We start from the raw sequence: 21540 nt of genomic DNA on the forward strand, positions 1-21540 counted from the left end.
GACTGGGTATGTCGGATTCGGAGTTGTTTTGTTCTAAAGAAACACCATTTGGTTTTTTGGCTCCTCAGATATTACTTGTACAACCTGATGTTCCAGACCTGGAAGACCTACATGCATCAGCAGCGGGAGATGAGGAACAGGTACCTGAGAGCCGAGGATCATGGTGAGAAAAGGAAGTACACGTCTAAAGAAAATGCCTCTGTTTATTTGTCTTTTTTTTCCTTTATTAAGATTTTATTTTTTAAGAGCAGTTTTAGGTTCACAGCCAAGTTGAGGGGAAGGTAGCAATTGCCCATACACCCCCTCCCCAACACATACATAGCCTCTCCCATTATCAGCATCCCCCATCAGTGTGGTACATTTGTTACAGCTGGTGAACTTACACTGACACATCATAATCACTCAAAGTCCATAGTTTACATTAGGGTGTATTTTCTTTGGTGAGGTGTCTATTAAGTTCTTTTGCCCATTTTTAATTGGATCGTTTGTTTTCTTGTTGAGTTTTAAGAGTTCTTTGTATATTTTGGATAATAATCCTTTGTCAGATGTGTCTTTTGCAAATATTTTCTTCCACTCTGTGGCTTGTCTTCTCATTCTCTTGACATTGTCTTTTGCAGAGCAGAAGTTTTTAATTTTAATGAAGTCCAGCTTATCAATTTTTTCTTTCATGGATGGTGCCGTTGGTGTTGTATCTAAAAAGTCGTCACTATACCCAGGGTCATCTAGGTTTTCTCTTACGTTATCATCTAGAAGTTTTATAGTTTTGTGTTTTACATTTAGGTCTGTGATCCATTTTGAGTTAATTTTTATGAAGGGTGTAAGGTCTGTGTCTAGATCCTTTTTTGCATGTGGATATCCAGTTGTTCCTATACCATTTGTTAAAAAGACTATCTTTGCTCCATCGTATTGCCTTTGCTCCTTTGTCAAAGATAAGTTGACTATGTTTATGTGGGTCTGTTGCCAGGCTCTCTGCTGTGTTCCACTGATCTATTTGTCACTTCTTTTGTCAATATCACACTGTTTTGGTTACTGTAGCTTTATAGTAATTCTTCAACTCAGGTAGTGTCAGTCCTCCAGCCTTCTTCTTTAATATTGTGTTGGGTATTCCAGGTCTTTTGCCTCCATATAAATGTTATAATCAGTTTGTGATATCCACAGGATAACTTGCTGGGATTTTGGTTGGGATTGCATTGACTCTATAATCAGGTTGAGAAGAACTGACATCTTGACATATTGAGTCTTCCTATCCTGCACATGGATTCTCTCCCCATTTATTTAGTTCTTCTTTTATGTCTTTCATCACAGTTTTGTAGTTTCCTCACAGATTTTATATATGTTTTGTTAGATTTATACCTAAATATTTCATTTTTTGAGTGCTACTGTAAATGGTGGTGTATTTTTAATTTCAAATTCCACTTGTTCATTGCTGGTATATAGGAAATCAGTTGACTTTTGTATATTAACCTTGCATCCTGCAGCCTTGCTATGAATTGTTTATTAGTTCCAGGAGTATTTTGTCAATTCTTTTTGGCTTCTTTACATAGACAGTCATGTCATTTGCAAACAAAGACAGTTTTATTTCTTCCTTCCCAATATATATACCTTTTATTGCTTTTGTCTTGTTGCATTAGCTAGAACTTCTTATATGATGTTGAAAAGGAGTGAGAGGGGTCATCCTTGCCTTATACTTCATTAGTGGAAAAGCTTTTGAGTTTCTCACCATTAAGTATGATATAGGCTTTCTGTAGATATTCTTTATCAAGTTGAGGAAGATCCCCACTTTTCCTAGTTTACTGAGAGCCCAAATTTACTTTTGCCATCACAAAAGCTCAGAAGCTTTTGTGAAGGATGAGTACATTGTCTCTGAGAGAGAATAACTCCAAGTCAAAGGGAAGACTTGTTCGATTCCCTTTCCTGTTTTCCAGGATGTGTGATCTCTGAGCAGGAACTCCTGTGTGATCATATCCCTATGGTTTTCTCTATATGGCATGGTTTTGGCACCTACCACTCACTTAAGCATGATTTGTGTGAACTGGCTGTTCCTGCCCTGCTGGTGCAGTGTTCCGGCTGTGTCTCTCTCGCAGCACTTGGGACTGTTGTCTGTCTTACTGCCATGTGTCACGTTGCAGTGCTTACTTCTGATCTTCTTTGTCCAGGTTGCCCCTTAGTGATCTTGTGGCCAGTTTAGCTCTGGTCAGTGTCTGATTCCTCGAGTTGCACCCAGAAACCCATGTGGGGAGCCTAAGGGAAAAAAGGCACTAACTTTCAAAATGATAATGCAGCCTGCTGTTTCTCATAGCCATTTCACATGAATGCCCTGCAGGCACCTCAAACTCAGCAAGTCCCCAGTACAGCTTGTCCACTGCTCCCCGTTTAGACCTGCTCTTCCTACTTTTCGTAGCTAAGCAAGAAACCTTACTTACGAATGGCTTCGTCGTAACAGCATTTAGTTATCTTCTCTTAAAACATGCCTCCCTGAGGTGTCCCTTGCACTCATCTTTTCTTTGCCAATGCCTGAGATTAAGCCTCATCTGTTTCCCCAGAGTATTATAAGTACCTCTTCTTTTATCTCCTTGCATTTATTTTCTTCTTTTCATAGATAATCTCGTTTACTCTTTGCAAACATACCTTGAAGGGAAGCACCATTTTGCAGATGAGGAACTCCTGTGAGGTTACTTAGCTCAGTGACAAGGTCAGTACTCAGGCCCAGCTTATCTTACTCAGGAGCCTAAACTCTAAGCTACAGCACCATACTAGTCCTTATTGCCCGAGATGTGCTGATTCCTGAGGTCTGAGGTGGGCCCAAAGAAGCTACATGTTAAATTCTTTTTCATATTTTGACTTGACTTGTCAACAACTATGAAATATAAAGTATAGCTCTAGTCATCCTGACCACATTTTGGAGAATGTCCTGAAAATGTTTTACATAATTTTATTTTCTCCTTTGTGTTCTAAAAAGAAAAGAAACTTATTTCGTCAGTGATGACTTTCATAATGAAAATGGAATTTACCACAAAGGGAGACCTATGGACTTTTGTGCCTCCCATATTTAGTAAATTCTCTTTCCTCCAGGATCATTACTGGTCCTTCTTATTCTGTTTCTCAAACAGATACAAACAGATACAGATAGTATCCTTTCCTTTTGTCTTGCTTATTGTACTTTACAATTATTGTTTCAAACAGCAAATTTTATAACATGACTTCTTCTTTAACTTTATATTATGGAAATTTAAAAATATCTACAAAATGGAAAGATAGAATAATGAACTTCCGTGTACCCATCATCCAGCTTCCAATAATTACCGACTCACACTAGTCTTGTTATATCCATATCCACATTCACTTCTCTGCTTCCTGTGTTATTTCATGTGTAAATATTGCAGAATATAACTCTAAAAAAAAAGGACTTTTAAAATAAAAGATTTCTGAACAGTGCAGTACATTGATTTTTCCTTTAAAAGTTTTGTAAATGTTATCACTTATATAACCATTCTTCACATCCTGCATCCTTATTAATTTTGTAGAGCTTCACAAGTTTTCCAGCAGAGGGCACTAGAAGACTGGAGGAATTTAGATATTCAAAGGAAGGATGAGTCAGAGCTTTTGAACCTTTGTCTTAACCCAGAGTGATCCATCTCCCCCAGCCCCTTTTTGAAAATCTCTTTGGTGCATCTAGATGCGAAACAAAAGATGCGACAAGCCTGGAAGTCCTGGTTGATCTACGTGGTTTTTCGTAGGACCAAACTTCGGATGCAGACCACCGCCCTGGAGTTTAGACAGCGGAGTATTTTGTGGTGAGTGTGCTCCATTGCCCTACAGATAGCAGTGTTCATTTTACCTCAGCTTTGCTTTATGCTACTGGAAAACCAGCATAAAAACCCACCTTAAAACAATGTTTTGGGGATTTCCCTGGTAGTCCAGTGGTTAAGAATCTGCCTTCCAATGCAGGGGACGTGGGTTTGATCCCTGGTTGGGGAACTAAGATCCCGCATTCCGTGGGGCAAGTAAGACCACACGCTCTGGAGCCCGCGCGCCACAACTAGACAGAAGCCCGTGCGCCGCAACTAAGACCCAATCAGCCAAATAAATAAATATTTTAAAAAACCCCAAAAAACAAAAAACAATGTTTTGAACATAATTGATACCTAATAAATATTTATTGATAACTTGTTCAACATTAAGATCAGGTTTTCACCAAATCATAAGTAACACTAATTGAGTACTTACTAGTAAACCCTGTGTTAAGTTTCTGTGTGTGTTAATTTTTTAATGTAAAGTGTCTCATTTAATCCTTACCGTAAACTATAAAATAAGTACTGTTATTGCACAGATTAAGATATATGAGCTCAAGCAAGTTACTCAACCTTTCTGAGACTTACTATATAAGTTGTAATTAGCAGAACTAGGGCTCACCCACCCATCTCTCTGATGCCAAAGCTCATGCTCTTAACTGCTGTCTTGCACTGCATCTCAGCAGCATTGTCCACACATTGGAGGGTGAGTTAGTCCACTCTGAAAGCCAGGTGTGTGTAGCAGTGAGCTGCTTTATAATGGGACTGATTCCACTGTGCATTGTTCCCAGTGGTCCTCTGGTGTCCCAAATGGCAGTGTCTTCAAAGCTCAGTTCCAGAGCATGTCTGTAGTGTCTAAGGCTGGATCTGGCCTTAGGAACCATCTGTTTCCAACCCTTAACTGGCAGCTCTAGAACTGTTTCTTGGCTGTTTAGGGAGAGGGACTTGAGCTCAGGGTCTGAGGCCCAGCCCTCACTGCCCTTCTCTTTTCTGGCTGGCCTTGCTCTGACTGGTCGCATCTTCGATTTGCTCTCTGACAGGGTGTGGTGGAGCACGTGGAGACGGCAACTGGGACAGGTCCACCTGGGCCGTGCCCTCCATGCCTCGGCTGTGAAGCACAGGGCCTGGAGCCTCCAGCTGCAGGTGAGTCCAGCAGACTCGGGCTTTGGTGTCCTCTGTCCACGTCATCAGGCACCATAACCACAATGGGAGCTTGGGCAGGTGGGGTCGGACTCCCAAGCAGAAAGCTGACCGTCATGCTGCTGCCTCTCTGCTGGGCCCTCCCTGCAGCTCAAGCGATGGAAGGGGGGAGTGGGAGGCAACTTGGAAGGCTGGACTCTTCAACAGACAGAGGCCGCTGGAAGGAATATGCTAGATGTGATTGCTAGTGATCTTTAGAGAGCTCCTGTTAATTGTGGAGCTGGAACGGGATTTATGAATTAATTATAAATATGTTTAAAGAAACAGCAGTATATTCTTTATTTCCTCGTTACTCTTTTCCTACAGCAAATTAGAAAACGAGGGCAGAAAAGAAACTAAGACTGAAAAGAAAACCTGGCTTTTTCATATAATTTTGCTTATTTCTTAGAGTTCCTTTTGGGAAAGCCACTAGCTTTTGGTCAGTTATAAAGGCTTAACATCTGTACCAAACGTATGCTGTGGTGAAGCTTTTTTATGGCCTTTGATAAGCTTTCTGAATTTCTGTCACTTTTTAGTGTCTCCTGGGTACTTATAGGGCTGCCAAGTCAGTCATAGAGAATACAACAGGGAGGAGGAGAAAAAGAAGTGTGTGTTACTATATTGTAGGAGTAATAACTTCTTTTTTCCATTTATTTATTGATTTATTTTTGGCTGCATTGGGTCTTCGTTTTTGCGCACGGGCTTTCTCTAGTTGTGGCGAGCAGGGGCCACTCTTCGTTGCGGTGAGCGGGCTTCTCATTGCGGTGGCTTCTCTTGTTGCAGAGCACAGGCTCTAGGCATGCAAGCTTCAGTAGTTGTGGCACGTGGGCTCAGTAGTTGTGGCTCGTGGGCTCTAGAGCTCAGGCTTCGTAGCTGTGGCACATGGGCTTTGTTGCTCTGTGACATGTGGGATCTTCCCGGACCAGGGCTCGAACCTGTGTTCCCTGCATTGGCAGGCGGATTCTTAACCACTGCACCACCAGGGAAGTCCCTGTAGGAGTAATAGCTTTTTAATCTGACAACATTTTGTATCATTCATGCAAGAATATGCAATATATGGAGATCATATGCAAACAGCATAGATTGGGGTCAGCAAACTTGCCCACGGATCAGATTTGGCCAGCTGATTGTTGTTGTAAATAAAGTTTTATTGGCATGCAGTTACACCTGTTCATTTATGTATTGTCTAAGCTGCTTTCAGGCTACAACGGTGAAGTTGAGTAGTTGCAACAGAGACCATGTGGCCTGCAAAGCCTAAAAAAATTATTATCTGACCCTTTAAGAAAAGAATATGCCGACCTCTGAACTCATAAGGTCTTCTGAAGCAGTAGCAAGGAAATAGACTTAGTTCTTGCCAGTGATAATAAAGGTAACAAGAACAGCAGGAGCAGTAATAGTATTTATTGTGGTCTTACTGTCCTAGATGCTGGACTAAGTGCTTTACATGTGTTATCTCAATTTTCAAAATTATTATTATTTTTTTAAATAAATTTATTTATTTATATTTATTTTTGGCTGTGTTGGGTCTTCGTTTCTGTGCGAGGGCTTTCTCCAGTTGCGGCGAGCGGGGGCCTCTCACCGTCGCGGCATCTCCTGTTGCGGAGCACAGGCTCCAGACGCGCAGGCTCAGTAGTTGTGGCTCACGGGCTTAGTTGCTCCGCGGCATGTGGGGTCTTCCCAGACCAGGGCTCGAACCCGTGTCCCCTGCATTGGCAGGCAGATTCTTAGCCACTGCGCCACCAGGGAAGCCCCAAAATTATTTTTTAAATCCCGTATTATTATAGGTTAAATAACTCGAATGAGGGTCATGCACCTAGCAAAGGTCAGAGCCAGTATTTGAACCGAGGCAGCCTGAAAAGTGCAGAGCCGTTCCTTTAACTATCATGCTGCCTTGTCCTCAGTAGACTTGTGCTCTCAGGAGGGAGAGGGAACTATGAATGTGAAAATGCCAGAAGCATAGGAACATAATGAGGCTGGTTTTCTGTCGCTGATGGACTCCAGCTATGTGAGCGCTCGTCCCTTTCAGATAGTCACTTTGAGAGCCTGTAAACTCATTCTACTGGTGCCGCTATTGCTCAGAACACTTTTAGAATTCCTTTTTTGACTGTTGCCTTCAAAGCTTGCAACAACAGATTTGAATGAATATTTTTAGTGATAGCAGGTTTTCGTGGTTTGAGGTTGGATTTAACTTAGAAGACAGCCGAGAGTCATTCAGAATCAAATCCAATGAAAAACGTGAGCAATCAAGATAACACTGATACGGACCACACTATATGAGACTCTAAGGCAAATTTTATAGTGCAGATTATAAATAAAATCCTTGTCTGATAAATACCATATGATTTACCAAGAACTTAAATTTAAGTCATTTCTCTTAATCCTCACAGCATCTCTGAACTAGGCAGGGCAGACGTCATGAGATATGTGAAATTTTAAAAAATTAAATTATGTACTTCAAAATAAAAACATTAAATATAAAACATGTATTAAAAATACTAACAGATATCCAAGTACCCAACATACAGGTTTAAAAGGTGTTAGCATTTTCCATACTTGCCCCAGAATTTAATGTAATTTAATGTAATTAAATTCACAGTTCAAGCCTTCCCCTTCCTTCCTTCTGCCACCTTTCCTCCTTAGAGATAACCTGTACCCTGATACTGAAGTCCTCATTTTCTTGTGTTCTTTTGCACTTGTAAAAATGTGTGTATACATATACATAAAGAATAAATGTTCTGACTTTGTGTTGTTAGGAAACTTATGAATGGTGTCATACTGTACATTTACTTTGCAGCTTGCTTTTTTTTAATGCAACAGTGTATTTTTGAGGTTTATCCATGTTGATACATAGAGATCTGTTAACTACCTATAATATGCCTTTGTACTGAATAAGGCTCAGTTTACCTGCTCAGTGCTGCTGAACTGTTGATTCCTTCTGATTACGTTTTTTACAATTACAAACAATGTGGCAGACAGCACTCTTAAACACAGATCCCTGTGCAAGAGTCTGAGTTTCTCTTGTTCCTGGAAGTGAAACTTCTTTGGGTATCATCTCGTCATCCTTATCAAGCATCACCCATTTGCTCCAGTGCTGTGCCAGTTTATGTGCTAAAATTACGGTTCCCATTTCTTTTGGCCTCATCAGCACTTTGCATTGTCAGACTTGGTCATTTTCACCAGTTTGATAGGTCTGAAGTGGTAATTCCTTGTTGCTTTAATTTACATTTCGCTGATTCCTAGTGAAGCCCAGCATCTTTTCAGATGCTTGTTTGCCATTTGAGTTTCTGTTTTTCAGCGTGTTACTATCCCTCACTCCTTTTTTTCTGTTGGGTTATTTGGCTTTTTCTGCTCTGTGGACATTGTTGTAGATTCTGCTTACTAATCTTTTGACTATTAGGTACATTGCAAGTATTTTCTTCTAGCCCATAGCTTGTTTTTTTGCTTTGTTTATGGTGCTTTTTTTTCATACAACTGTTATTTATTATTTTCAGTGTACCTAATTCTTGTATCTTATGGTTTGGTCTTTAATCCATCTTGGGTTTAATTTTATAAATTGTGTGTAACAGGGTCTTAGTTTGTCATTTTCCTTATAGATAATTTCTGCAGCACTGTTTACTGGTTAGTTCATTCTTTATCTTTTTTATACTGACTATTAGTCCACCTCCATTATAGAGCAAGGTCCCATTTGTTCATGGGTCTATTCTGGGCTCTGTATTCCATTGGTCTATTTGTCTATCTATGAGCCAGTACACACTGTTTTGATTATGATTTAATGAAGCAGGTAGGAAAGAACAAAGGTTCTCTAGTCAGACTGCCCAGGTGGAAATTCTGCTGCCATTACCTATTAGCTTTGTGCCTTTTTTAATGAGTTACCTAATCTCCCTGTACCTTAGACTTCTTTTTTTTTTTAATATTGCATTTTGGTTTTTATTTTTTATTGCATTTTATTTTTTATTTTTTAATTTTATTTTTTTTATACAGCAGGTTCTCATTAGTTATCTATTTTATACATATTAGTGTATATATGTCAATCCCAGTCTCCCAATTCATCCCACCACCCCCCCCACCTTAGATTTCTTATCTGTAAGTAAGTAATAATGGTACCGACCTCATAGGATTGTTGAGGATTAAGTGTGGTGATACATGTAATATGCTTAGATCAATGCTTTGAGTATGGAAATCCTCAGTAAATGGTAACTGTTCATTACTACTCCTGATCTTACTGTATAGCTCTTAAGTTTTCATATGTGGAAAGAGATCTTCTTTATTCTTGTTCTTTTTAAAAATTGTCTTGGCAGTTGTTCTTTACTCTTATTAATTTTAGGATCAACTCATCAAGTTCCACAACAAAGTCTACTAGGATTTTTTATTATAGTACACTGACTTTTTACATTAGATTGGAGAATATTGTCATGTTTGTGATGTTGAGTCACCCCGCCCGTGAGCTTGATGTAGCGTGAGAGGGAGAGTAGGAAAGATTAGGCCATGAGGTGACAAGGAGGCAGATGTAATAGTAAGGCTCTGCAGGCTGTGCCCACAAAGGCTTTGGCTCTTTTTCCAGGGGAGGGGGAAGCTACTGGCTTTGAGAGGAAGAGTGGTGTGATCACACCCCTGCTCTTAACAGGCTCCCTCTGGTTCATCGTGTGCTGCCTTTTGAGGAAGGAAGGGAGAGAGAAAGAGAGATGAGAGAGAGGGAGAGAGAGAGAGAGTGTGTGTGTGTGTGTGTTATATTTTCAAGAAGAAACAATGGAAAAATAAACCAAAAACTAAGGAAAAGTGGTTACCTATGGGGGAAGGGAGGGAACAAAATACTTCTGTGCATTTACTTTGTTACATAGGTTTAACTTTGGAACCATGTAAATATTTGATATAATTAAAAACAAAAAATTAATCAAAAAGGAAACGAACCAATCCCTAGGATTTTAGAACACACTGAAACAAGCTTATATCAAGTTTGTAGCAATGACTACAAAGAGAAAAGAATTACTTTAAAATACAATATTTTGGCTGTTCATCCCAAGTGGGATGTGTTCTAAGGACACAAAGAACTACTAAGAGATCTAAAATTGCATTCAGTGGTCTTATTGTAAGTAGCAGGTTTGGATTGTTGTGTTGAATCTGTTACAGCTACATTGTAAGATAAAGCAAATAACTATGGCTGTGTCATTAGGAAGCATGATTTTCAGTGTAAAAGGAAAGATTACAGGTACAAAATCAGAAATTAAACAAAAGCCCTGTTATCTGAAATTGGAAATGTCAATATCAGTATGGACTCATGATTTTTTTCCCTAAAATAGTGAATTTCTAACTCTATTTACTGAAAAGACTTAAATGCTTTATTACTGGCACTGCTTCTAGCATCCCCAGTGCCCAAGTTGTGGTCTCTTCTATTTCCCACTAAAGGGAACTGAGGCTTTTTGGAGAAATGGCTGATTCCAGGTATAGAGCAGGAAATAGACATCATAAGCCTAGGAGATAGTGTGCAGGAGTATGAGGAAATGAACAGAGGTTAATGGGGTTGTGTCAGAAGGACTCCCATAGGCTTAAGATAGAACAATTTGAGCATCGAAAAGAATAATGACTGCCGTGGATTGAAAACATATCAAATATGTAAAAATTCATGCATTCATAATGAGAAAAAAAAAGGAGTTCATTGGTCACAATTTTGGGTTGTTAGAGCATTAATTCAGTTCTTTGGAAATTAATGAAGGCCAAAGTCAAGCACTTATCCTGCCTTTCCTATACAAACTAATCTTTGAAAAACGAGAGGGTTAATGAGAGAGTAAGGCTTCTTTATAGAATTTCAGTTAATAAACGCAGGAGTATTAGAATTAGAAAATTGCCACTCCAGTGAGAAAATGGATCTAGGCAGCAATCACCCAGGGGAAAGACAACAGGGAAATATAAGGGAGGGATCATATTAATGCCATCTGAAGCCACTGAACAGTCTTGGCATTGCTAAAACTATGGCAGCCAACCACGATGTGATGTAACAGGAAGTACCCAGCAGCACTTGAGACATGTTCTTGTCTAAAATTTGAACATGATTTCCGCCACGCCTAACATGAATCTGACTATCAGTTCATGGGAAATGCAGGGATCAGAGGGACAAGTTAAAGACATCTGGAGGAGACAATCGGACAAATCTAAAACGTGGGACAGTTTATAGCATACATGACCTGGTTTCTCTAACAGATTGGTAGCGTGAAGAGAAAAAAGGCAGGGAGGGAAATTGTCATATAAGATGGAGAGATTTAAGTGACATAACCACAGCAAATGAGAAAGGACAATTCTGGTTGTTGTGTTAAGAACAGACCTCAGAAAATCAAGGATAAAAGCAGGGAGGACAGTTAAGGAAGCAATTACAAAGTTCCAGGAGAGATTCTGGACAAGGATGATAGGAAGATGGTTTTGGACTCTGGGTATGTTTTGAAGGTATTGCCGACAGGATTTGCTAGTGGATAGGTAAGATGTGAAGTGTCAGAGAAAAAGTCTAAGAGGACTCCCAGGTTTTTGGCCTAAGTAATTGGAACAATGGAGTTGCTTTTTACTGAAATGGGGGTGTTGGAGGGAGAGGCAGGTTTGTGGGGAAAGATTAGGAGGAGCTCCATTCTGAGCTCCGTATCTTCAGCCTGATGGGCCTTCCAAATGTCCATGAGGGGGTGTCAGGGAGGCAGCCGGATATATGTGTGGAGTCTTGAGGATGAGTCCAGACCTGAGATGTAAAGTTGGGAGTCCTCAGCATGCAGATGACATTTAGAGCCATGAGATTAGGTGAAAGCACAAAGGGAGTGAGTATAGCCGGTGGAACTGAGCCTGTCCGCTGAAGAGATGGGAATCAGCGGCGGGAACAGAGGAGAGGCCAAGGTATACTGGAAGCCAGGTGGAGGCGGGTGTGATGAGCTGTGTCACATGCTTCTGGCAGGCCAGGGCAGGTGAGGACTGAGATTTGGCCTTCGGATTGAGCCACGTGGAGGTCATTGATGCCCTTGATAAGAGCAGTTTCAGTGAACCCGATGGGGAGAGGATTCAAGAAAACCAGCTTAGAAGAGAAATGAGAAAGGTAGAGAGCCCTTTTGAAGAGTTTGAAAGGGAAAGCACTTGGGTGTTAGCTGGGTGGCAAAGTGGTCTAGAGAGGGGTGCTTGGTGGTTGGTTTGAGGATCACTGATTTATTCCCTTCAGGAAGTATTTGTGTGACAATAATCTTTCATCCCCAACTTTTTAATTTTGACAAATACCAAATCACAGAAAAGGTGGATACTGGGTTCTCTTCACTAGTTTAACCCAGCCTTAACATATTTCCACATTTGCTTTCTCTCAAGTGTATCAGTATATTTTTTACATTTTCAGAGTTGCTTTAAAGTTGCAGACATAAGGTTTACCCTAAATACTTAAGCTCATATCTCCTAAAAATAAGGATGTTCTCCTATATAACCACAATATCACTGTCATATCTAAGAAATGTAATGTTGATATAGTAATATCTAGAATACAGTTCGTATTGCAGCTGTATATTGTTGCTCTTTTAGTGTCAGTTGCAGGGTCCAATCAAAGGTCACCCATTGCTTTTGGTTGTCACCTCCCCTAAGGGGGAAGTAACAACACACTCAAATGCTGATTTTAAAAATCTAGCAGAGAGTGGAAACTGATGATGCAGAAGGGAGTGGGGGGAATTGCCAGAGTGATAAACTTGAGAAGGTGAGAGAAGATGGGCTGTATGCATGGCAGGGGTAACCGCTGATGGGAGAGTGGACAGTTTATCCAGAGGAACAGGAGAGAAGGCAGAGCCTGTTGGCAGGTGGGGGGCGTGTGGGAGCTTGAGAAAATTGTCTTTTGATTGCTTTTATTTTCTTGGTGAAATAGGAAAAATGGTATTCAACTGAGAGGAAGGAAAGGGGAAGAGGTGTTACAGGTTTAAAAAGGTATAAGGTATAAGAGAAGGTATCAAGTCATCTATGACAGTCACCTTCAGAGTAGGGCATGTGTTTTGCTGAGTGTGCACGAAGACTTTCCCAAGGGTGTGCATTTATGGATAATCTTAAGGGAATCCTTTTGTAGACCCTCAGTTTCTGTAGGTCCACGTCTTGGAGACTAATGTCCCTGAGAAAGGGCCTCTTGACCATAGGCTTCCTCCCACTTTGAAAGAAAAGGCAGACCCTCCTCTCCTATCCCCGATCTGAATTAATTATATCACCCCTTGGATTGTCCCTGCTTCTTGTATATGCTCTGATTTTATTAGTCCTTTTTTTTTGCCTTCTTAATCCAGAAAAAAATTACTTTCTGGAAGCAGAGAATGCCCTTCTTAAAGATCTTTTCACCCCATATTCCCATCACTTACGATTCTCCTTGGGAATTTCCCCTCCTTTTTAGCCTTTCCAGTGTGTGTGTTTCTCTTTTCCCTCACCAGTACTTCACCTCTGTTTTCCTGCCTCCATTGACTGTTGTCTTTTCTCTGGTTTTCAGGCTTGGTCACGGTGGCAGGAACAGCTTCTGCATGTCTGGAGGGAGAAGCGGAAGGTGGTCTCCGCAGTGAAACACCATCAGCACTGGCAACAGTGGAGGGCCCTGAGGGCCTGGCTGGAATACCTGCAGGTGCGCAGAGAGAAGAGACAGCGGAAAGGTGAGCAGGAAGTCCTGCGCTCCAGGGACAGAGGGTTGGTCACAGTGCCCACTCTCCTGTTGCCTGTTACTGCCAATAGGGTGGTAACTTATTAAGGGGAGATATAACTGTGTTACACCACAGATTTTCAAAAAGGAGATTGAGGAGGAAGATAAATCATCCTCAATTCACAGTTAAGATATTTCCTTCTGTTTTTTTAATCAATATTTAATTCAATAGGATTTTAATTATGCTATAAATACTGTGATTATTATGATTAGTATGATACAATTTTGTATCTTTTTTTCACTTTTAATTTTATATTGGAGTATATCCGATTAATAATGTTGTGATAGTTTCAGGTGCACAGCGGAGAGACTCAGCCATACATATACATGTATCCATTCTCCCCCAGACTCCTCTCCCATCTAGGCTGTATCTTGCTTTTTTTTTTTCACACAACTAATCAATACTTTCCTGTGTCTTTAAGTGTTGTTAATAAATGTTATTTTTTATTTATTTATTTTTTTTAACATCTTTATTGAAGTATAATTCCTTTACAATGGTGTGTTAGTTTCTGCTTTAAAACAAAGTGAATCAGTTATACATATACATATGTTCCAATAAATGTTATTTTTTAAATGATTGTATTTTACAGGAGAGGGGCTTACCTTCATCTACTTAGCAATTCTTCTTCTTTTTTTTTTTTTTTTTGGCCTCGCTGTGCATCTTGCAGGATCTTAGTTCCCCGACCAGGGATCGAACCCATGCCCCCTGCAGTGGAAGCGCAGAGTCCTAACCACTGGATCGCCAGGGAAGTCCCTAGCCATTCTTGTATTAATAGATACTTGGGTTGTTTGTCCTCCGTTATGCAGATGCATGTGATTTATGATGTTGAGTTTTTGAACACTATTCTCATGGTTTTGTTTCCCCGAGAGAGGTCAGAAGTAATGATAAATAGGTCATGATCGTAAGTACTTTTTGTACTTCAGTTTCTTGAGCCCACACAGAAGTGAGTTGAACACTGTGCTGGCCGCAGGGTTAGGCTCTCCTGCTTACCCTAGGCCTCCCTGTGGGCTCTCCTAGGCTGCCTACACTGTCTCTTGGGAGAGGGAATGTGTCCGTGTGAAAATAGTGATGGGGGACCACCTGTCTGGTTGCCCAAGCCTGGAAGTTGAAGGCATGAAGCTATTTAATGATGAGCTGCCGACTAACATGCCTCCAGTTACGGCATTCTCATTCCAGGACCAGTACCCTTCCACTTGCTGGACTTATGCTCATCAGGCCATTAGCTAATTAGTCTTAAAAGGAGATGGAGCTGGCAGCCTGTAGCAGCCTGGCTGAAAGCTCACAAAAGCCTTTGACAGCATGTTGACCAAGTTGTGTGTCATTGACTCAGACCCTGAAATCCCATCCGGGAAACATTGATAAAGAGGCAAAAGTGAAAGGCAGTCTTCTTTGAAAGCAGCAGTAGCCATTACTGCTCCTCAGTAACTAACTAGGAGTCTCAGCCCTTTGGTAGAACCCTTTTCTCTTTCCTGGGAGAGAAGAGATATACTGATAGCTAAGGGATTCCTCCTGTGTTTAAAAACCTTTTATTCTGGGACTTCCCTGGCAGTCCAGTGGTTAAGACTCGTGCTTCCAGTGCAGGGGGCATGGGTTTGATCCCTGGTGGGGGAACTAAGATCCCACATGCTGCATGGCATGGCCAAAAAAAAAAAAACAAAACACCTTTTATTCTAACGTTCTTTGTGGGAGCAGCCTTGAAGCCCTGCTGCCTGCCAGTAGTGGGTTTCATCCTGTCTTAAAGGTGCTTCCAGCTCATCGCCCAACCTTGAGGGGGCAGCACTTAAGCTATTTTCTCTGTTGCAGAGATGGCTGAGGGATTCCACTGCATCATTGTGCTCCAGACACACTTCTGTGATTGGCGGTGGGCCTGGAAGCGGAGGGAGAGCTTGTACGTCCACCACGAGCGGGTAGAGGGGCTGGCCAGGAGGATGGTGCTGCGGAGGGCCTTTATTCACTGGAAACACTGTATCCTTTGCACCACCCAGCCCTGTCTGTACAGCAAGAACAGCAAGAGCTCACCAGCCTGTAAGACAGGAGTCAGGAGATACATGGGAAGTAGTTACCCAGCAGTTTAAGACAGTTCTGATCTCTGTTGACTTCTTTTTAAAATTTTTTGTTTCATTTTGGGAATATTCATACAAAAGAGTGCATATAACAAACATTTATAGTCTAAAGAATAATGGTAAAATGACACAACTCAAAAAAATAGAACATTGCTCACACACCAGTCTGCTCCTCCCTGACTACATTCCCTTTCCTCCCCCTCAGAGGCATTGCCGCTGCCCTGATTTTGTTATCATTTCATTGCTTTTTTCTACCCATTAGATGGTAGAAATAGCCACAGCCATTTCTGCTTCATTTCATTTGTTTCAGATTTGTTTCATTTCATTGCTTTTTCAGAAAGCCATCTGACCTTGGTGGCCCTGTCATTATGATCCTAGCTTCCATTCATTGAGCTGTTTACTGTGTGCAGACATTTTGCATTATCTCGTTAATCCTCATAGCAACCCTGTGGAGTAGGTCTCACCGTCTCCATTTTACAGATGAGGAAACAGGTTGGGGTTTGCTAAGTGATTTTCAAACTCATTGGCAGAGCCAGGCTTTTGACTCCAGTGTACCTTCTTAATCACTGCCCCTGCTGCAAATTGTGCCCAGGTGTGGGATTTGGACCGCCTTGGGTGTTCACCCACACTTTTATTTGTTCACTGAACTCTTGCTTTGTTTTAAACTCCTGCCTAAATTCTGGAATACAGGGAAACTTAGAGACTAACAGTAGCTCATTGTCTAGTGGGGAAAGTAGACATGAAAACCAGTCTTTGTAATGTGGCGTGATAAGTGCTATCATAAAAGTTTGTATCAAGTCCTGCTAGGGCTACTGTGGAGATCTAGCCGAGGAGGTGATGTTTGAGCTGAATTTAAGCCTTGGGGGATGACACGTTCTCCCAACAGGGAGGTCGGGAAGGGCAGTTCAGGTGTAAGGAGTGGCATTTACGCAGGTGTAGGTGAGGAAGAGCAGCCAGGGGTGATGGCCGGGGTCTGTAGTGAGTTGTGGGGTATGGAGGACAGGTAGATGCAGGCTGGGGACCGGCGTGTAGGGCCCTTGTGTGCAGTGGTCAGGAATTTGGGCTTAATCCCAGTGGCGCTGGGGATCCTCTGCAGGTTTTTGAGAAGAGAAGTGATGCAGCAGATCTGTACTTTAGAAAGGCTAAAGCTCGATGGTAGCAGCGAAGCTGGCACAGGGGGACCAAGTCAAGTGTACTGCACTGTGCTGGGGGTGGGGACAGAACTGGGGAGACCTAGGGGGGCAGCAGATGGACTTGGCAGCCGAGAAGATGGAGGGGGTGGGAGGAGAAAAGTTTTGAAAATAACTCCAAGGTTTTTAGCACAAACTTCTGACTGGATTGTGATGCCAAAACAGAATGCAGGAGAACTCGGAGCAGGTTCTGCTTAGATTTTGAAATGTTTACTCAAACTGGTGGCAGTTTATCTCAACTATTTTTGCCTCTCATGAAATGGGCATGAGAGGGGAGAAAGGCAGATAAGTAACTCACATGGTTCCCCTTAGTCCTTTCTTCCCTGAGGCGGACACCAGCCCACCTGGCATGCCCATCATCTCCTGCAGCCGGGACCCTTCAGATGGGTCATTAGGATCGCTCTGGGCTGGGGTGGGACCTTGTTGAGACAAGAAGCCTTAACTCTGGTAGACCTGCTGCTGTGTGCAGAGGCAGCTGTGCGGCGGCAGGTGGCAGAAGAACACCACAGGCGAGGCTTGCTGGTAAGGGCGCTACAGCCTCGCTCAGGCAGCCACTCCTGGGGGACCTGGCCCACGTCATGCTCCTTAAGTGCATCTGGTTGTGTGGATGGCTTCCATCATGAAGCCCCCTTCATTGTCACGTCCCTATTTTCATTTTGGATCAGAGATGGTGATGGTGTGTGGGGTCAGAGGGTTTTGGGGCTGCAAAGGAGCCTTAGAAGTGATCTAGTCCTGGGGTGTTCTACATGGCAGACCCCCTTTTTAAGTGGTGGAAACCTAGTCTTCGAAATCAATCAAAGTAGAGATGCTGTGGACAAGGCTAGGTCTGGGGAGTAGTGTCTGTTCTACCGGCTGCTCTTCCCCACCCTCACCACACGACGTGGCCTCCGAACACTTTCAGGAGCCTCTGGGGGTCCACAGAGCATGATATGAAAAGCCCTAGTTGCTTCACTTCTGTCTCAGAAAACTGAAGCCAGGCTGTGGGGGAATGTGCTTTGCTTAGTCATACATGAGGCATTTTTGACAGAGCTGGAGCCAGGCCAGCATGTCCTGCCTCTACCCCACCCCCACCTCCCAGTCACCTTCTCTCAAAATTCCTTCTCTCCCTTCTATTTTACTCTTACAAAACTGCATTTATAATTGTGTAAACATACACATTGACCCCACATGGTAAAAACAAACAAAAAAAAAACCCCACCATAGGCTGAAAGTCTGTCTCTTTTCTGAGAGGCAGAGTTGATGTTTTGACCTTTGTCTGGTGTTTCCATCTGGGTCACAGGGACCTCTCCTGGTCAGAGGTGCGGGTGTGTTTGTTCCTGTGCAGTATCTGTGGACGGCAGGGAGTGGTCCCACAGCTATTTATTAAGTGTCTACTGTGCAGGCTGGCTTGTATCAGGCTCTCAATTGAATCTCAAAACAGAGAAACACTCTCTGGGATATGGGAGCAGCTGTGAACAGCTACTACTGAGCTTCTTGCCACCCTCTTGGGCATTGCTCTTATTGTTACAGACACGCCACTGATTTGTGTCCATTCTTCTTTTCACAGCATTTTTGCTTTAGAGCCCTAAAAGACAATGTGGCCCGTGCCCATCTCCAACGAATAAGAAGGAATCTTGCTCACCAGCAACATGATGTCATGGTGAGAGTCCTCTTCTGTATCAAGGCACCTCTTCTGATGGCCATTCTCTTTTTCTTTTAACCTTTGTGCTTAGAGGTTTGTTCAGACCTTTAGACTCCAAAACCTTAGTGTCCATTTTCTTTAGTAATCTATGCCAGAGGCTAGAGAAACTCTTATTCTTCTCTTGTTTAATCCCATTTTTTTATCTGTTTGCTAAAAAAATTGATAGTTGAATCAGAGGTCAGGGACTGTGGATTCCAACCTTGACCTAGGGAATACACTTTGTCTTGCATTCCAGGAGGTTTTGGTTATGTTTGCACTGTGAGTCTGTTGTCTTCAGTGGTTAAATTTACCTGAGGGCAACAAACATTCTATCTCCACCTGTAGATTGTGTTTCTGGGTGTAGGAGAGAGGGACATTCTAATTGTGAAAATGTTCAAGCATACAGAAAAATAAAAAGAATAGTGTAATAAACCTCTATTTTACCATCTAAATTCAACAATTGTTAGTATTTGCTTTTTTTTCCCAAATCATTTCAAAGTAAATTACAGACATTATGACACTTTACACCTAAACATTTCAGTATGCATTGCCCAAAGATAAGAACATTTTCCTGCATAACCACAGTATCATTATCATCCATAACAAAATGAACAGTAATGCTCTAATATTAACCAATACCCAACCCATATTCAAATTTCCCCAGTTGCCCCCAAAATGTCTTTATAGCTGTTTTTTTAAAACCAGGATTCAATTAAGGATTGATGGCTCACTCTACATTTGGTTATGTCTCTTAAGACTCTTATTAATCAATAACAGTCCCCCCACTTCTTTTGTTTAACATGTTTATTTTTTAATTGTAAAATACACAGAATTTATCATCTTAACCATTTTTAAGTGTACAGTTCAGTGGCATTAAGTACATTCACATTATTGTGCAACCATCACCATTATCCATGTCCAGAACCTTTTTCATCTTGCAAAACTGAAACTCTGTGAATTAAACAATAACTCCCATTCTCTTTCTCCTCCCCCAGCCCCTGGCAACCACCATTCTCCTTTCTGTCTCTTTGAATTTGACTGTTCTAGGTACCTCATATTTACAGTATTTGCCCTTTTGTGATTGGCTTATTTCACTTAGCATAATGTACACTATCTTTCTTAATAACATTGACTTTTTGAAAAGGAATGCCAGTTATTTTGTACAGTCTTCCATATTCTCCAGTTTTCTGTTTCCTTCTGACGTCATTTGATTTTCCTTTTTCCTGTGTAGCTCTTATAAACTAGAAGTTAGATCTAAGGGCTTGATTAGATTGAAGTTAAACACTTTTTGGCAAGACTACTTTATAGGCAGTAGTAGGTGATAAGATCAGTTTTAACTTCTAAAATGGCTTTGTCTTCCATGAGGCCCAGATTAGGAATACCTTCTTCATTCTGATTTACATAGATTTGGTAGATCCAGCTTTTTGCCTTTTATGTTGGCCCAGAATAGATCCATATTGCTTGGCCAAAATTATTTTGCAAATCTGTTATATGTTGGGTGCTCCAAATTGAGGTAATTACTGCTTTGGGGGAGCTTACAGTCTTCTGGAATTACAGATTTGCTAACTAATGGGTCAAGAGAGATCATTTTACCTTTTGCCTTAATAAACTTCTGTTTCCTTCCTGTTTTGCTGCAGCTACTGCACAGGTTCTGGAACCTCTGGCAGTCTCAGATTGATCAGAGGGAGGAAAGTGAGCAGCTCCCCTTCCTGTGTGCTGCCTGGGACCACTACAGGTAGGAACTGTGGCCTTCAGGCTCCCCAGGGGCCCGTTGTGACTGACTGGCTGGTCTCCAGGAGTCATCATCACCCTCAGTGTGTTACTGCGGCAGATTGAGAAAGGCCCTGCTGTAAACCAGTGTTCCTGAGCTTGCCTTTTCCTTTTGGTTGATGGGATGGGAGGTAGAATGAGGATGTTTGTGCTGGTGCTCGGCCACCACTGCCTCAGTTTTCAGGTGTTAGTGACGTTCCATCTTGGAATGTAGGCACTGATAGTGTTACAGAGACGGCGCAGGCAGGTGGGTGTTTGTGGCTTGGTCTTGGAGGGTGTAGAGTGTGTCCTCAATTTTTTAGAGTTAATCATTCAGTTAAAATAAATAAAAGCACCACATGTCCACGAGAAAAACTCAGAATGTATAGGAAAGAAGTAGAAAGTTAGAAATAAAGGCTGCCTGGACCCCTTCCTTCGACCCCTCAGTCTTACTATTCAGAGGGAACCACTATTCACTTTCTTGCTGCAAGAAATGTTCGATAAACCCTCTCCCAAGAGTATAATTAACTTATTTTGCATAGTTATAGGTATGATTTTGGGGCACTTTTTAATGAGTCAGTGAGAATTGCAATATTTGACTGAGTCAATTTGGAGTTGTCAGGATGTATCATTATTCTAAATCCTGGTTTACAAAGCTGAATGTGGTTCTCACTCTCAGTATCACTGTGTGAAAGCACAGTGTCACCTGTCACAGACCCAGGTGGTCCTAAACAGGCCCCAGAGTTTGGCCGTAAAATCAGAAAATTCAGGATATTTGGGGGATTTCACACATATTACCTGAGTTCCAGAGACACTGTGCTTGGTGGTCTAATTAGCTTTACAAGAAAGTTGTCAAATTTTGGGGGCAAGCCACAGTCCAAAATCGGGGTGGGGGTTTGGCAGATTTCATGTCAGAAAACAGGTTCTTATTTCCCTTAGAATGAAATCCCTGGGGTGCCTTTAACGCTCAAGATGTACCTATGCCCAGATTTACCTTCCTTAATATCAAAACAAAATTCTGAAAACCTGAAACCTGAAAGTGGGAGGGCAGTTACCTTGGTGTTGTGTGTTTCATTTCAGAATAACATTGCTACGCAAGTGTTTCAAATTGTGGTTACTGTATACTCAGAAGAGGCAATCCCAGCAGGTATGGAGTTCCTCAGAGCAGGGAGCTCTGCTGGCTTACATTCTTGGATGCGATTTCTTTGGAAAGATTCTTGGAAAAGGCCTGTACCAAGA

The 21540-nt window shown here is 41.8% G+C and overlaps 1 protein-coding gene across 14 annotated transcripts in view; it reads left to right on the plus strand.

Annotated features, from left to right (window-relative positions):
* Positions 1 to 21540, plus strand: part of SFI1 (SFI1 centrin binding protein) — an 86279-nt gene that overhangs the window by 37485 nt on the left and 27254 nt on the right. For 12 of the 14 annotated variants that reach the window (XR_009005118.1, XR_009005119.1, XM_057527258.1 and 9 more), the window contains 9 exons: positions 69 to 163; positions 3677 to 3794; positions 4832 to 4934; positions 13435 to 13591; positions 15443 to 15604; positions 17344 to 17414; positions 18439 to 18531; positions 20190 to 20287; positions 21382 to 21448. Coding sequence is in view for 12 of the 14 variants with exons in the window: in XM_057527258.1 (XP_057383241.1) it covers positions 69 to 163; positions 3677 to 3794; positions 4832 to 4934; positions 13435 to 13591; positions 15443 to 15604; positions 17344 to 17414; positions 18439 to 18531; positions 20190 to 20287; positions 21382 to 21448 (964 nt within the window). In the remaining 2 variants the exon portion in view is untranslated. Of the gene's footprint in view, positions 1 to 68; positions 164 to 2599; positions 2693 to 3676; positions 3795 to 4831; positions 4935 to 13434; positions 13592 to 15442; positions 15605 to 17343; positions 17415 to 18438; positions 18532 to 20189; positions 20288 to 21381; positions 21449 to 21540 lie in introns of those variants that run through there. The other 2 variants (XM_057527256.1, XM_057527257.1) reach the window with 2 other exon arrangements.

The sequence above is a fragment of the Balaenoptera acutorostrata genome, chromosome 13 (assembly GCF_949987535.1).
Source record: "Balaenoptera acutorostrata chromosome 13, mBalAcu1.1, whole genome shotgun sequence".
Taxonomy (NCBI): Eukaryota; Metazoa; Chordata; class Mammalia; order Artiodactyla; family Balaenopteridae; genus Balaenoptera; species Balaenoptera acutorostrata.